At 41.1% G+C, this 15,330-nt stretch overlaps 2 protein-coding genes and 1 non-coding gene across 5 annotated transcripts in view; 2 read left to right on the plus strand and 1 right to left on the minus strand.

Annotated features, from left to right (window-relative positions):
- LOC147161681 (uncharacterized) overlaps positions 1-651 on the minus strand; it is a 9,790-nt gene extending 9,139 nt beyond the window's left edge. The window contains exon 1 of the mRNA XM_086097719.1: positions 359-651. Coding sequence (XP_085953845.1) covers positions 359-422 — 64 coding nt within the window. The 5' untranslated portion in view covers positions 423-651. The remainder of the gene's footprint in view (positions 1-358) is intronic.
- ddx54 (DEAD (Asp-Glu-Ala-Asp) box polypeptide 54) overlaps positions 1-14,616 on the plus strand; it is a 24,589-nt gene extending 9,973 nt beyond the window's left edge. For 2 of the 3 annotated variants that reach the window (XM_086097713.1, XM_086097712.1), the window contains exons 4-24: positions 3,328-3,450; positions 3,944-3,985; positions 9,505-9,631; positions 9,714-9,784; positions 9,869-10,057; positions 10,130-10,179; positions 10,263-10,304; positions 10,440-10,535; positions 10,615-10,736; positions 11,128-11,189; positions 11,284-11,415; positions 11,497-11,707; positions 12,149-12,280; positions 12,373-12,594; positions 12,670-12,743; positions 12,811-13,008; positions 13,123-13,271; positions 13,349-13,462; positions 13,532-13,642; positions 13,759-13,847; positions 14,200-14,616. In XM_086097713.1, coding sequence (XP_085953839.1) covers positions 9,628-9,631; positions 9,714-9,784; positions 9,869-10,057; positions 10,130-10,179; positions 10,263-10,304; positions 10,440-10,535; positions 10,615-10,736; positions 11,128-11,189; positions 11,284-11,415; positions 11,497-11,707; positions 12,149-12,280; positions 12,373-12,594; positions 12,670-12,743; positions 12,811-13,008; positions 13,123-13,271; positions 13,349-13,462; positions 13,532-13,642; positions 13,759-13,847; positions 14,200-14,444 — 2,313 coding nt within the window. In that variant the 5' untranslated portion in view covers positions 3,328-3,450; positions 3,944-3,985; positions 9,505-9,627 and the 3' untranslated portion in view covers positions 14,445-14,616. Of the gene's footprint in view, positions 1-3,327; positions 3,451-3,943; positions 3,986-8,686; positions 8,965-9,504; positions 9,632-9,713; positions 9,785-9,868; positions 10,058-10,129; positions 10,180-10,262; positions 10,305-10,439; positions 10,536-10,614; positions 10,737-11,127; positions 11,190-11,283; positions 11,416-11,496; positions 11,708-12,148; positions 12,281-12,372; positions 12,595-12,669; positions 12,744-12,810; positions 13,009-13,122; positions 13,272-13,348; positions 13,463-13,531; positions 13,643-13,758; positions 13,848-14,199 lie in introns of those variants that run through there. The other variant, XM_086097711.1, reaches the window with a different exon arrangement.
- On the plus strand, positions 9,081-9,152 carry trnac-gca (transfer RNA cysteine (anticodon GCA)). The gene has a single exon. It is a non-coding gene; the product is annotated as a tRNA-Cys (tRNA).
- Positions 14,617-15,330: the final 714 nt, after the last annotated feature.

Below are 15,330 nucleotides of genomic sequence, written 5' to 3' on the forward strand. Positions count from 1 at the left end.
TCCCCAGCGAGACAAAAGGTTACAGCAAAGCTCTGCTACAGTCAATTGTTACGACTCTGTTGGGAAATTTAAGTTGGCGACGATGGATATTTGCCGTGGATTTGAAGCAATTACATGTGCAGCCAAGGCGTATTTATTGGAAACATGGTTTGTTGGTTATATCTATTTTGGTAGCCTTAACAATTGCTCTGCGGTGGATCACAAATGTCCAAAACGTACTAGTTTTAACAGGTTACCTATCCAACTATTATATTATTACATGGATTGCACTAACATGAAAATACTGCACTTTTATAACATTAAATAACAAATAATGGAATTTTTATTATTTTTTTTTTTTATTTTTTTTTTTACTGACCTTGTGTCAAGCAGAGCGCCAAAATAAATCCAAGCCCGTACACCAGCCAGGTGTGTAAAGTCATGGATGCAGCACAGGATAGACGTGGGAGTGGGGCTCCCAGTACTGCTGCTTCTGGAGCCGGGGAAATTCTTGCAGCAGTGCCACCTTTTGGGGCGGGGAGGGAAGCAGCCCGAGTGCCTCGTTCACGGCGCGTGAACGAGCTGCCAGCCAGCCAGTGTGACGAGGGAGGGAGGCAGCCATGCGGGCAGTCAGTCAGCTCAGCAGCCACTCAGGCAAAAGAGATGAGGAGGAGGAGGAGGAAAATATGTGAGTCAACTAAATAGAAGAAAGGCAAGTGAGGGTGTGACTTCCTTTGCAACGACAAAAAAAGAGAATTAAATCCTCTCATTAAGAAGATAAAAAGTGCGTATTACAACAATCTTACTAAATTCTTCAATAAAAAGCTATTGGAATGTCAGTCTGTGGCGACTGCATTTGGGGCATCGGAGGCAGTGCCCCCACCGGCTGTTGATATTTTAGATCCAAGTCGTACCAAATTCTTCGTGCAAAAACAGAGCCAAATAAGCGACCAGCAAAAAAAAAAACTCCAGTCACTGGTTCCTATACATTAGTTGTAGTGAGGGCAATTCTGAACTTGTTAACGAACCCTGACGAAAAACCAACATTCACTATGTTTGCAAATATTCACAAACATTTTTTTTTAATATATATAATTTATTTATTTATTTATTATTAATTGGCCGATTCATCGATTGTCATAATTTTTTTCTGCCAAAATGCAATGCCCCAAATGCTGCTTTGTTGTCAACAAAGTTTTACAAAATTCTGCTTTACTTGAAAAAAGCAAATTGAATAGACCCATCAGTCAGTGGTGGCTCTACATTAGGGGCATTGGGGGGCACCGCCCCACCAGCTGTCTTGGTGTTTATATTTGATCAGAGCAATGATTCTGTTTTGCAAGATTAATGTTAACTGTATGAACATGCCACTCAGGCAAAAGAGATGATGAGGAGGAGAAAATGTGAGTGAACTAAATGGTTCAAATGGAAGTGAGGGTTTTGAGCCCCAACCCCCCCCCCCCCCCCCCATTTGCTATAGAATAACAAGAAATAAATCCTCTCATTAAGAAGATGAAAAGTGTGTGTAGCAAACACGCATCCATCAGGATTAATTCCTGATTGATAATCCATTGCTTCTAACAATAGCCCCTATCGGACAATGTGTTAAAAGCTTCTCTTTAAAATGGGATGGCGTGTGTGTGTGTGTGTGTGTGTGTGTGACAGTCAGACAAACACGCCATTATCTTGCGTATCGACATGCTTGCACACTGTGGAGAAAATTCCATCTAATCAAGAATTAAAAACGTAAATCCTTTCTAAGAGACTGTAATGCCGGCGGATAAGGCAGGGCTTTGTGCTAAGCTCCCAACACAAGCAAAAGCGGCGCGCCCACAGACGGCCGCCGGTGATCCTCGCGCACACGCCTTTGACCTCCATATGTTTGCGCGTTGATGATTTTCTTCATTACGCCGGCCAATCAGAGGCGTGCGCTCTGCAGCTCGGTGTCGGTCTCGGCTCGTCTCTCTCGCGCGCCGCCGACTTGTTGTTTGTCGCCTCTGCGCGCCGTACTCGTGAGTCACCATTTTGGGAAGAGTGCACGTGCGAATGGAGGAAACGCGGCGAGACGGGCCAGCGGTGGGAAGCGTATGGCCGATAGGTCCTGTTGACACTAGAGGACACTTCATGAGCAATCTCATGAGATGACATATGACACACGCATCCAGTCAGGCCTAATTGAGCAAGTGAGAACTAGAATGGGCTAACTCTATAATTAAGTTACAATTTTTGACATATTGGAGCAGTCCATTATTGCATTCAGCATTTTTTTTATTTGTTTCATGAAATTTTTAAAATGTAAAAAATATTTGTCATAAGATTACCCCCCCCCCCCAAAAAAACGTTTCAACTTTTCAAAGAGAATTTGTAAAGATTTGACATTTGTATTCATTTTTAAATTGTTTATTTGTCCAACTTTTTCAACAACAACAAAATGTTGATATATATATATATATATATATATATATATATATATATATTTTAAATAAAAAGTTGACAGAGTTACTTCCAAATGTTGATGGTCTACGTTTAAAAGTCAAATAAAAAAGAATTGACATAAAGTTCTCACATGTCAAAGTGTAAAATAAAATCTACATTTGTAAAGCTTCAACATTCTTCATTCAAGAAAGTTTCCAGTTGTTTTTTTTGTCAATGTTTGTTGTTTTTATTATTTATTTTTATAGAGTTTAAATAAATGTATTTCAAAATTTTGAGCTGATAAAATAAAAAAATAAAAATTTGATATTTTGACCATTAAAAAAAAAATTCAGTGTTGTAAGATTTGATGAAGAGTTGACATAAAAGTATTCCAAGATGATTTTTTTTTAATGCATTTTTTTTTAAATGACATTCATGACAATGTATTTATTTTTAACGTTTTTTTTTTTAATTCATTTTATTTTACAATGTTGACATTTGTTTTATTCTTGTTTTGAATCATTTTGACAGTTCTGGCTCTTTTTCTTGCGGTTAATTACACAATATCTCTACCAATGGATCATAGCGCTCCCTGGCATGTTGTGGTACTACGTGGTACTGCACAGAAGGTGCGCTACTCTAAATTCTGACTTACCCATAAAAATCCATGAAAATGATAGCTTAAAATGTATCAAATGAGCTGTATTATTGATGAATGATTTGTTATGAATATTCTAAACATTTAGCTTTATTTTCAGAAAATGTTCAAAAGTAACTTTATAATATTCTCACCCGCAAACAAAAACAGTTTAAGTCCCACAGCTGCTGCAATATGCAATTTGTCTCTCAACTGCTGTTTCTCTCCTCTTACTTTCCCCCCCCCACGGCCTTGCTGTCCTTATTTCTATGATATTATATATTTATATATCGCAGAGCCGCTCCATCCAGCCTTTGAGTGATAAAGCTGGTGAAAGAGCGCCCAAGAGGAGAGAGAGGATGGAGATTTGGAGGCGGCGAGGAAAAAGAGGAGGGTCCAGCGGTGCTCCGGTGATGAAAGTGAGTCTTCCCTTAGACGCCGCCGCCGCCGACGCCGACTTATCTTGACACACAATAGCCACTTTAAATGTCTCTTCTCTGCTATGTGGCGAGTCTGTATACTGACAGTGACAAGAGCGGGAAGAGAGGGGCTTTAAATTCTTGATGGAATTGCAATTAAGAGAAGAAGAAGCGAGCCGGCGGCTAAGCAAGCAACAACGCGGTGTGGAGGAAATACATGAAAAGTTAATTTTGCTCTTTGGGCCTTACACCCCCCCCACTTGTCATCACATATAACCTTCCACTACAAGTGTAGAGGGCATGATATTAAACATGAGTGTGTTGCAGCCCAGCAGTCATAATTAGCAGTCATCCGGCTGTGTTAGACCACAATCTACATTCGGGCTGCTTGTGAAAAACAAAACTGCAGATTGGAGACATTTGAGGCTATTTCACATCCGTTTGCTGTTTGTATCACATTTCACCATGATTATGTCCTTAATGCTGCCGCAAGCTGCTCGACTGAAGGCAGAAGAAGCAGCGCTATCAAGTCATTGTAAGTTTGTACATGCCTTTGCATTTTTTGGGGGGAAAAGCTGGATTCTCCTTACACAGCACACTCGGCTTTACTGGCGAAAGCGCAATAAGCCATTTGTCTTTTATTGCCCTTAAAGGACTCCCAGCGTTTTCTATGAATTCAAAAAGGTCCCACTTGAGGTATTGTAGAGCTCACTCCGGCCATTTTCTATATCTGGCATGTTGGGAGTTTTACTAAAAGATTGTTTTACTACCGTCTGTGGCCTCGTTCTACATTTGCTGGCAAGGCACGTCGAAAAAAGCACCTTATTTTTTTTAATGAATTGCAATTTTTTTAAAACCCTACATTAAGTTTAAACACATTATCATCAGATATTGTTAAAAAAAAGAAGAAGAAAAAAGTTGAAGTGTTTGACAAAATTACAACATTTTCTACATGCCTGTTGTGGCAAAATAGCAATTTTGCATTTGGGGCAACTGGGGCAGTTCCCTACAGGAACCAGTAGGGGCACTGTGCTGCAAAAAAGTGTACAAGTAACAATTATATATATATATATATTTAAAATAATTTTTTTAAGTATTGAAAAAAATTGTGAAGAGGTAAAAATCACTAATTTAAACTACTCGCAATGTGATATATGGTAAGAAAAAAAGATATGTTAATATTACGTGTATTTAAGTAGTTGTGGTTATATTTTGAATTTAATGCATTTTAGGGGACTTTATTGACGGACCTCCTTGTCCATTTGTCTGCTGAGTGAAGTTGCGGAGCCGTCGACCACAGTTTTTTTTTTTTTTTTTTTTATGGTGGAAAATTCTGCCTAGCAACAAGTGCTGTGACATGAACAGTAACAAGAATTTTATTGACGCACATTTTTATTACATTTTTAATACGCGTAAAATACAAAAGAAGCATGTAGCATGGAAGATCTGCTCCTCCAGCGTCTTGTGTCAGCACACGGCATCTGAAGATGTAATCAGTGGCCACGCATTTTGTGCATGGCTGCTCTGTCCCTGCGCTCCGGGTCTCCGGGGCGGCGGGGGCACTGCCCGAGGCCCCCGTCACCATCTGCCGCTGTCACTGTGGGTGGCGGCATCACATTCACACAGTGCCGCGGCCCTCGCTTCGCTGCAACACATAGCGGGTTGCTGATCAATTTGACACATGGTTAATTGTGCGCACGTTTAAACTTGCTGGATTTGTTTTGCAAACATTGTAATCCTTAACGTGCTGTTTTTAGTGTCGCCTTCATATTGTTTTCTAGATGTCAGACCCAAGTTTTCTGTTTGACCTTTAGACTTGGAGAGTACAGCTGCATCTCAATAAATTTGAATATTGTACATTTCAATTAAAATATTGTTACATAGATTGTTTATACAGATTTATTCAACCAAAAGTAAAATACCTTTTTTTTTCAAAGGCCATTTCCTCCTACTTGGTTTCCTATATAATATAATTCCTTGAGACAGTGAATAGTGGGTTATTGTAATATATAATTTAATAAAAAATAAAATGCATCAATAACTTGTGGATTTGCAAACAATAGCGAACACTGTACTGAGATCAATCCTGTTTTCCACTTCAGTGTCTTCTCATAGCTGTCACATTTCCCTGACCACTTGTTGCTAGGCAGAATTCATACGGCTCAATCACAACTTCCCCATTGGCCAATAAAAAGAATGTTGTCTACTTTGCAAGCCCATTTTATTGCTCAAATGTCGCAATGGGGAAAAAAAATCACGATTTTATTTAATTGTTAGCATTTGAAAAATTATACCTTACAGCTCACAAAACCCAAATTAAGCATCCTTCAATCCAGTGTCGTGTGTGTCGCATTGCATCAGGAGTTAACTAGCTATATTTTGTAGCTTGCAGAAACCGCCGCTCACTCATGGCTCACATTTTTCTCAATGAGGTCACAATGGCTTAATGGGATTTGCTGCTCAGAAAAGCTGATATCTCCTCCCATGAAGCCATATCAAACGTTATGAAGTATTGTTATCGGATGTCTGGCATTCATTTGCCCCTTGGACGTGCAGCTTCTGCTTTGTCGACTGGAACGTTTGAAGAGCAGCCTAAGGGGACAGAGATGCCGATAAATCAGGTCATTTGTAGATGAGGGGGAAAGTCTAAATATGTATGTAAAATAGTTGATTTTAATATATTTAAAAAAAAAAAAAATGTATTCTCATTTTACATTTTTTAATTGCATATAGATGCCAAAAGAGGGCAGCAAATACTTCTACCAACCCCATGCTTGGACTCATTCGAGAACCCATGTTACATAAATGACTATTCAGGAGTTCAAAAACCACCTTCATACGAGGCTCATTTAGCATTAGCTAGAATATTAGCCTAAATAACACACTAGCACAAACTGACATGACATTACACATGGGCAAACAACTAGCACGTTTTTTAAAAACTTTGTAAAATGAATTCAGAGATTGAATTCTAAATACAATAAATGTTTGAAGATGAAATCTGTTTCTGTCTCCAGCAGTTTTATCAGTATCAGAAAGGCGGCCATTTTGCCACTTGCTGCCGAGTGAAAATGACATCACAGTTGCTCGGGTCTCAGGTCACAACCAACACCAATCAAAGCTCAGCTTCACAAAACAGGTGAGCTGCGATCGGTCGGTGCCTGAGCCCTGAGTAACTGTGATGTCATCTTCAGTCGACAGCAAGTGGCAAAATGGCCGCCCCCTGAGATGAATAAAAACAGCCGGATTTTGCCTATAAGTCATATTCCACAAATGTAATATTATACAAAATGTCATGTTTAGACTAGTGGGGTCTCGTATAACATATTGGTGTCAAGAAATTCCCCTTTAAGTGTGAAATGATCCCAAACTTTGGACATTCTCTATTTTATAATAAACCAATAGGGTTAAAACAAGAAAAAAAAGAATTCAAGTCAACACTATCAGCGCCGTTCGCCGTTACAAATCATCAACTCCACAAATCTCTTAATTTAAACAGCCCCCCCCCCCCCTCAATCTCCACGGCTTAGAGGCAGCAGCATCTGCTTGACACACGCACACACACACACACTCGGCATGGGAACATCCTAAACTCAAACTTAACCTGAGACGTGCTCTGACATCTGTTCCCCTAATGACTCGCATCGACGCACTTAGCCACTGGTGAGTGTTTGCGCATTAACATGTTCTTGCTGACACAACTTGCGCCACAGAATTTTTTTTCCTTTTTTTTTTTTAAAGGTTACACACTCAACCGCAGCTCAGCATCCAGCTTAGCATGGCCTACATTACCTCCCGATGAATCAATTTGTTATTCGGAGGTGTCAGGATGAAGGTGAAGGATCTCGTAAGGGGATTTATAAGCGAAGAGACAAAGCAGGCAAAACACGCTACTTTTTTTTGTGCGTTTGTTTCCTTTTGGAGCCGCGCAAACCCTCGCCCGGTGACTCATGGGCAGCTTCATGTCATTAAATGCCAGAATCCCACCACGTGGAAGTGATGCACAAACCAAAAATAGTCTGATCACCTTTTATGCACCCTGAATTATACATCAACTTTTAAAAATAGACGCGGCACGACTGGTGTTTCTCGGTATTTGTTTTGTTGTGTGTGCAAAGGCTGCAACCCTCTCAGCCCCCGAGGCAGATTTGGCTCCAGGCCGCCGCAGCCGAGCTCTGCAGGGGGAATATGAATGGCATTAGCTGCGGGCTGTTGCCATGGTGTTGACTTATTTACTGTACATCAGCCCACTGACTTCAAACAGTACGTTTTGGCTGCCATATTAGTGTCAGCGTTATCATCCAACGGACACATTTCCACTGGGTGATTAAAAAAGAAAAAAGAAAAAAATCCACTCCGGCCGCTAGTAAACAAGACGAAAGTTGTGTGCTAAAAGTGCTTGGCAGTGACAAATTCAGACGTTTATGTGTTATGTGAGTTTAACAATGAACTCAGTAAAACATTCCACTTAACTCATTGACAGCAATAGACGTAAAAAAAATAAAAAAATCCATTTTTGTTAAGAGTATGAAAGCCTAGAATTTTTTTTTGTACATTTAGAACAGATATAAAATGTGTTATTAATCGTGAGTTAACTAGTGAAGTCATGCGAATATTTACAATTACAAATTGTAATCGCCTGCTGCCCCTAATTTTTAATCTTTAAAAAAAAATAATATATATATATATATATTTCAAATTTGTTATCTTTTTTTTTTAAGAAAAGATTATTAAAAATTAGGGGTGTCAGGTGATTACAATTTGTAATCATAATTAATCGCATGACTTCACTAGTTAACTCACGGTTAATCACAAATTTTAAATCTGTTCTAATACAATTTTAAAAATTCTAGGTTTTCATACTCTTGTTAACAAAAGTGGGAAAAAAATTTAACTAATAGAAATAGTTCAAATAAATTTTTTACGTCTATAGCCGTCATTGTCAGTGAATTAGTTAATATACTGTAGATTTACATTTTTTTTCTTGTTACTATTACAATGTAATCTGATTTTTTTTTTAACAACTTAACAGCCGCTAATATATGTTGTCTACATTCTGTGATTACATAGAAGATGATAGCTAGGCTTAACTGTCCGCTTGTGGATATTTGTACAGAATAATATGTTCATTTTTGCGAAATTCCGACTGTGGAAAACCACATTTGAAAAGAAAAGAGAACTGTACTTCCAATTGGAGACGATAGATGGCGGTCGATACCGGCGGCCAACTCTCGGAAGTTAAGTAGAAGAAGACGAAGAAGAAGCTCACACGTGTTTACAACATGTCCGCTTGACTAGTCGCTCTCCCTTTTCGACATAAATCGTACTCTCGAGACTAAATTTTATTGCTTCAAAGCGTCGCTTTTCAAAGAAGAATCATTTTTAAACGCCGACATGGCGCAGAGAAAGAAGAAACTAACCAAGAAGAAGAAACAGACAGACAGTAGGGCGCCTGATGCGGACTCTGACGGCGTAGACTTCGAATTGGATGTCCAAATCCAAAACGATGATTCTGTAAGTCTTTAAAGTATTGATACACGTTCACATATATGTTTGTTGGAATTTTTACACTCGTTGATCGATATGTGATTCACACTATTGATCGCACTATTGTACGTTCTGTGTCTATCGGGGGTATAGCTCAGTGGTAGAGCATTTGACTGCAGATCAAGAGGTCCCCGGTTCAAATCCGGATGCCCCCTTAACACTTTTTTTTTTGTCTTTATTAAAAATATTAACAGAATCTGGATGCAAAAATGGCTGTCAAATCATGATCCGTACTACGCGGTACACTTTGCTTTGTGACATTTGTTAAGTACGACATTTGTTAAGTACGTCATTTAACGGACAAAAACAAACCGGGAACACTTAAATAAACTCCACACAGAACGATCCGAGCTGGAATTGACACAGATTAGAACCCGTGAGACAGATACGCCACAATATTCAATTGTATCTATGCCAACACTCCGAATGAATGTATTTATGTATACATATGTATAATTAAAAAGCTAGATTGTTATATAATAAAATATTACTTTATCATTATGACAGCCCAGGGGGAAGCTGTTGCGCTTCCCAGCTCCTTCGGACTGCCTGTCTGATGTGGAGCCGGACACCAGGGAGCTGGTCCGGGCACAGAACAAAAAGAAGAAGAAATCCGGAGGATTTCAATCCATGGGTGAGAGCTACCAGAACACGATTAGGAGAAAAATAAGTTATTACAACTATGCTCATGTTACTACCATTTTGTGTGTGGTTAGGACTCTGCTATGCCGTCTTCAAGGGTGTCATGAAAAAGGGCTACAAGGTGCCGACGCCAATCCAAAGAAAGGTGAGCCCGTCCACCCTCTGCATCCTCGACCAAACGTGACGTTTATCGACACAATATGTCCTAACCCTGTCCTCCGCTTGTCAGACTGTCCCGGTCATCCTGGACGGCAAAGACGTCGTGGCCATGGCTCGGACGGGCAGCGGCAAGACGGCCGCCTTCCTGGTGCCCATGTTTGAGAAGCTGAAGGCGCCGCAAGCCCGGACGGGTGCCAGGGCCCTCATCCTGACCCCCACCAGAGAGCTGGCCCTGCAGACCATGAAGTTCACAAAAGAGGTAAGCTTGGCAAGGAGGGAGGCCAAATGAATCGGACCCGGAAATAAATTCTACTCAATTTGAACGTTGCAGTTGGGGAAATTCACTAAACTGAAGACAACACTGATCCTTGGTGGAGACAGGTGTGTGTTTTTTTTGTTCATTTCACTTCTACTTTCAATTTTTTGGGGGGTTTCCTTCATAAATTAACTTTTATGTCCTCCAGTTTGGAGGACCAGTTTGCTGCGCTTCATGAAAACCCTGACATGTGAGTACAAACATTTTGTGTTCTATTGATAAAATTGACGTATTCAACTGCTTACATCTTTTTACAGAGATGCACTTTGAGCTTCCGTGTCATGATAACAAATTATTTTTCTGTTGATTTCTTTGCGCCCCCCAGAATCATCGGTACCCCCGGCCGTCTCATGCACGTCGTCCAGGAGATGAACCTGAAGTTGAATCGCGTGGAGTACGTGGTGTTCGACGAGGCCGACAGGTGATTCCAATGTTTCGTTTTTTTGCAAATCTTTATCGAATTCCATGAACGTGTGCCCTAATGTTCCTCACCCGTTCAGGTTGTTTGAGATGGGCTTTGCCGAGCAGCTCCAGGAAATCATCAGGAGGCTGCCCGACACCAGACAGACTTTGTTGTTTTCTGCCACGCTGCCCAAACTGCTGGTGGAGTTTGCCAGAGCTGGTGAGATCATGTCCAATATGGGCTTTACTATGACAGACACTTGTCTAATAAGATCCAACATTACACAGACATGAAAATCAGCTAATGCTAACGCTAACGCTAGCAGCATAGCCGTGGCATACTTTGAACTGCAATATCCTTCGTTTTTCGCAGAGGATAAAGAAATGCTACTTTTGTTTGCACATCTACGGTGTTTTACATTGGGTGTTAGCATTAAGCTAGCAGATACATTATGTGGTTTACTATCTGGTGCATGTTTTGAAGTTAGTAAGTCAAGGTTCCACTCCATAGAGTTGTAATTCTTAAGTGATATGAAAATGTTCTATATTGGAAGATGTGTATAAATTGTGCAATAAGTTTAGACAAGACTAACAGTTTTTTTTTTTCTCAGGGCTGACAGAACCAGTGTTGATCCGTTTGGATGTGGACTCTAAGCTCAGTGACCAGATCAAGGTTAAAAAATAAAAATAAAAAATAAAATCCAAATTAAATTAAAGTGTCTAAATAGTGCTCGTGTATTGAAGCTGCCTTGTCTTCCCTCCCCCAGCTCTCCTTCTTCCACCTGCGAGTAGATGACAAGCCGGCACTGCTGCTCCACCTCCTCAGGAACGTGGCCAAACCTCAGGAGCAGACGGTGGTTTTCGCCGCCACCAAACATCACGTGGAGTACATCAGGGAGGTCAGCGCCACGTCACAGAACCGCTCGGAAGCGTGTCCCAACTTTTGAGCGCGATTCTCACATGTTGTCGTGATTGCGCAGCTGCTGTCGTCAGAAGGGGTGGAGTGCGCCTACATCTACAGCGCCCTGGATCAGACGGCCAGGAAGATCAACATCGGGAAGTTTGTGCACCGCAAAGCCATGGTGCTCGTTGTGACGGACGTGGCCGCTCGCGGTATTGACATCCCCCTGCTGGACAACGTCATCAACTACAACTTTCCCTCCAAGTCAAAGCTCTTCTTGCACAGAGTTGGTGAGCAAACGCCAGATTAGACCCGAGAGAGTACTTTCTTTTTAAAATTAAGATGTGATATTTAAAAAAAAATATATATATATTTGTGTCTAATAGATTAAAAATATTATAATCAATTATGAACAGTAGGAATTCAAGTTGTACTGTACATCATTATTATCTGTCAGTCAGTATTTTCTACCAGCATAACACCCTCCAAAAGAAAGTTTCACATAAACGCTTTTAAATAAATTTTGGGACATTTCAAATCGAATCTGAATCATACTAAATGAGAATAAAATTTTTGGGGCACACCCCTAATAATTTCATTTATTTAATTTTAATTTTAGTCCGCCGGGTTTATACATTTACTTTATGAGAAGTGTACCCTGCACTTTCTGCACATCATTTAGAAATATCTGACTCCCATCAATTAAATGGTGAATGTTATTTGCTCGTCAGGTCGTGTGGGCCGAGCGGGCCGCAGCGGCACGGCCTACAGTATGGTTTGTCCGGATGAGGTGCCTCTCGTCTATGACCTTCATCTTTTCCTGGGAAGACCCGTGCAGCTGGCCACGCCAGAGCACACGGCAGGTAGGACATGTGGAGAAAACAAAAAGCCCAAAAGTGTTTTGTTTTTTTTGTTTTTGTTTTTTGTTTTCAAAGCAATTCGTCCTCCCCTGCAGATTTAGACGGTATGTTCGGTCGCGTGCCTCAGAGCATCCTGGACGACGAAGCCGCCAACCTGATCACGGCGCACAACAACTCCCTGGACCTGCAGAACCTGCACCGTATCTCAGAGAACGCCTACAAGCAGTACCTCAAGTCTCGGCCGAACCCGTCGGCGGAGTCAATCAGACGTGTGAAGAACATGGACCTCGCATGCATGGCCGTCCATCCTTTACTGGGTTGGTATTTAGAGGACGGGGAGCCCTCGGTGACAATCCTCACCAGACACAAACTCGCGACTGTTTTTGTTTTAGGGTCCGGTTTGGAGAAAAATGAACTAGAACGCCTTCAGATAGTTGATGCCATCAAGGGCTACAAATCCAAATCGGTGAGTGTGCACATTTGCTCATTTTGAGAAACCACGACCTCACTATACGCATGTCGTCCTCTTCTAGACCATTTTTGAGATCAACTCCAGCAGCAAGACGTCCGCCAGCGAGGTGATGCGGGCCAAGCGCTCCAAGGACTCGCGTCTGGTGAACAAATTCAGCAAGGACAGAGAAATTCAGGCTGCGGGGAGAAAAGTTTATAAGCCCGTCAGCGTCCCAGCCGGCGAAGACGCTGCCGACTCGGGCGAGGACGACGCTCTACAGGTAGTCAATTAAAAAATATTTTCTCTCACATATGTCATATCTTCAATTAGCATAATTGTTCTACATTTTTTAAAATGTTGAAAAAAAAAAGTTTGACACTTCGTTTCCTTACAGGAGGTTTTCTCTGAGGTGGTCGGCGGGAAGAGGAGGAGCTATCAGAATGAAGAGGAGCGTCCGAAGAAGAAGCGAGGCAAGCGTGCGATGGCCAAAGATGAGCAGTACTACATCCCCTACAGACCCAAAGACTTCAACTCGGAGCGAGGGTGACGCAATATTACAAAGGCTCACATGAATTTTCGATATTAGATGTGAGCTTCACAAAATGTCTTTGTGATTTTAGGTTAAGTTTGGGCGGCGAGGGCAGTGCCTTCGAAACGCAAGCGTCCTCCGCCGTCCTCGACCTCATGGGAGACGAAGGAAACCGATTCAATCAGCACAAGAGAATTATGAAATGGTGACGTAGAAATTACACTTCCTCATCGCGACTTCTCGTACTTGATATTTATTCAGGCTTGATCCTTAGGGACCGCAAGAGGAAGCGCTTTGTAACAGATACGGGCAAAGATGACCAGAAGAAGAAGATTAAACTTGAGGGCGGTCAAACCGTCCACAAGAAGAAGAACGGGAAGAACTTGTATCCTTTCAACAAAAAAAATCTCACGTCTACTATTGGTCATTTACTTTTTAAGTGCAACAATTTAGAATGCGAATTGGACTGGATGAATACTGTAATACTTAACGAGCTCTCAGTTACGAGGAGTGGAAGAAGAAGTACAAGATTGAGGATAGAGAGGCGGGCTCTGATGGAGAAGGAGGCGGTGGGAGGAGGCCACCAAAAGGTATCGTTTGCAACTTATTCCTAAACACTGTTAAAAATGAATAAATATTACCACTTTCCATGGTGAGCTTGACAATCTTTGTATTGTAAATCATAATATTTTTTTCTTTACCCCATTCGGACAATTTGTTGTGATTAAACCTCAGTTTTTAGGTTGATCATCATTTATTTCATTCATTTGTGAAAGGAAAAAAAAAGACAGTATAACATGAAACAATATTATTCGATGTTGAATGAAAAGGAGCAGAAAGAAGACAAGTCGGATTCATGGAGATAAAGAAGTTAAAGCGTACAATTTAACCGCAAAGATGCTTCTCAGTATAAGACCCTTTTTTTTTGTCCGTCTCTTCCAGGCCGCGGCCGTGGTCGTGGTTCAGCGGGTCCTCAGTTCATGGCCAACGGCAGCAAGGTCCGCTCAGAGCTCAAAAGCAACCAGCAGATCCTGAAGCAGCGCAAGAAGGAACAGAAGCATCGCTTCCTGCAGAGTGGAGGCCTGCAGAAAATGCGCGCCAAGAACAAGAAATGGCTGGGAGAGGTGAAGAAGTCCAGCTTTGGTCGAGGCAGCCAAAAAAAGGGCAAGATGAGGAAGAAGATGTGAGAATGAGCGACGGCATCATATTTAAGGACGGAAGGTTGGAAAGGCTCATTGTGATTCGGCGTCATCACTGTGAACTCTTTCAATTGGGAATGTTTGTGAATGACTTGCTATAGCTGTGTTTAGGAGTGCTATACTATGTATATATAACATAATTAATAAACATACAGGCCAACTTTTTGTCAAGTCTTTATTTGAAATAAAAGAAATGTTGCCCTTTCGAACGAGTCAAATGTTTTGCCGAAAGCGTTCTGAAAGACTTGATGCCTGCTAGCAAGAAACTGAGCTGCACTGTTAGCAGACTCATTAGGTGGGAACCCTATTAGTAATCAAGCATGCCATTGACCTACGTAATTGATCAATTCGGTTTGCTTGAGTTTTACAACAACATACAACCCATTACAGTTGACGTCGTTGAAAACAGCACATTTATAGTGTTGTAAACCGATACATTGGAAAATTGCAGCTAAATAAGGTGAGTTATTCCGACAAGCTAGCCTCGGTGCTGGTTAGCAACGTTAAGCATATTAAGTGGCTAACGACGGTGTTTATTGAGGGTTTTCAATATGTATGTCATTTTAATGCATGATAACTAATAAAACATTATCTAAGGAAGTGGACTTGGGTGATGAATTTATGGTGGTGAAAAAGAGTGAGTTATAGTCACGGTCGCGTTGAATAATGCTAACAACTTAACTACGGGGAGGATAACACGACGGTAAACGGAGATAAATAAGTAGATAATTTTTCGGCATCAAATATTTTTGTCCCCGCAAATTGACTTTTTTTCGAAGCTGTTCTTCAGTACGAACTTTGTTAATACAGTATGTATTGCTGTTTCTTAAACGTCTTGTAATGACAATTGCTGCCACAAGATGCCGCTGTTGTC

The sequence above is a fragment of the Leptonotus elevatus genome, chromosome 15, assembly GCF_054856555.1.
Source record: "Leptonotus elevatus isolate MCC_2025b chromosome 15, RoL_Lele_1.0, whole genome shotgun sequence".
Taxonomy (NCBI): Eukaryota; Metazoa; Chordata; class Actinopteri; order Syngnathiformes; family Syngnathidae; genus Leptonotus; species Leptonotus elevatus.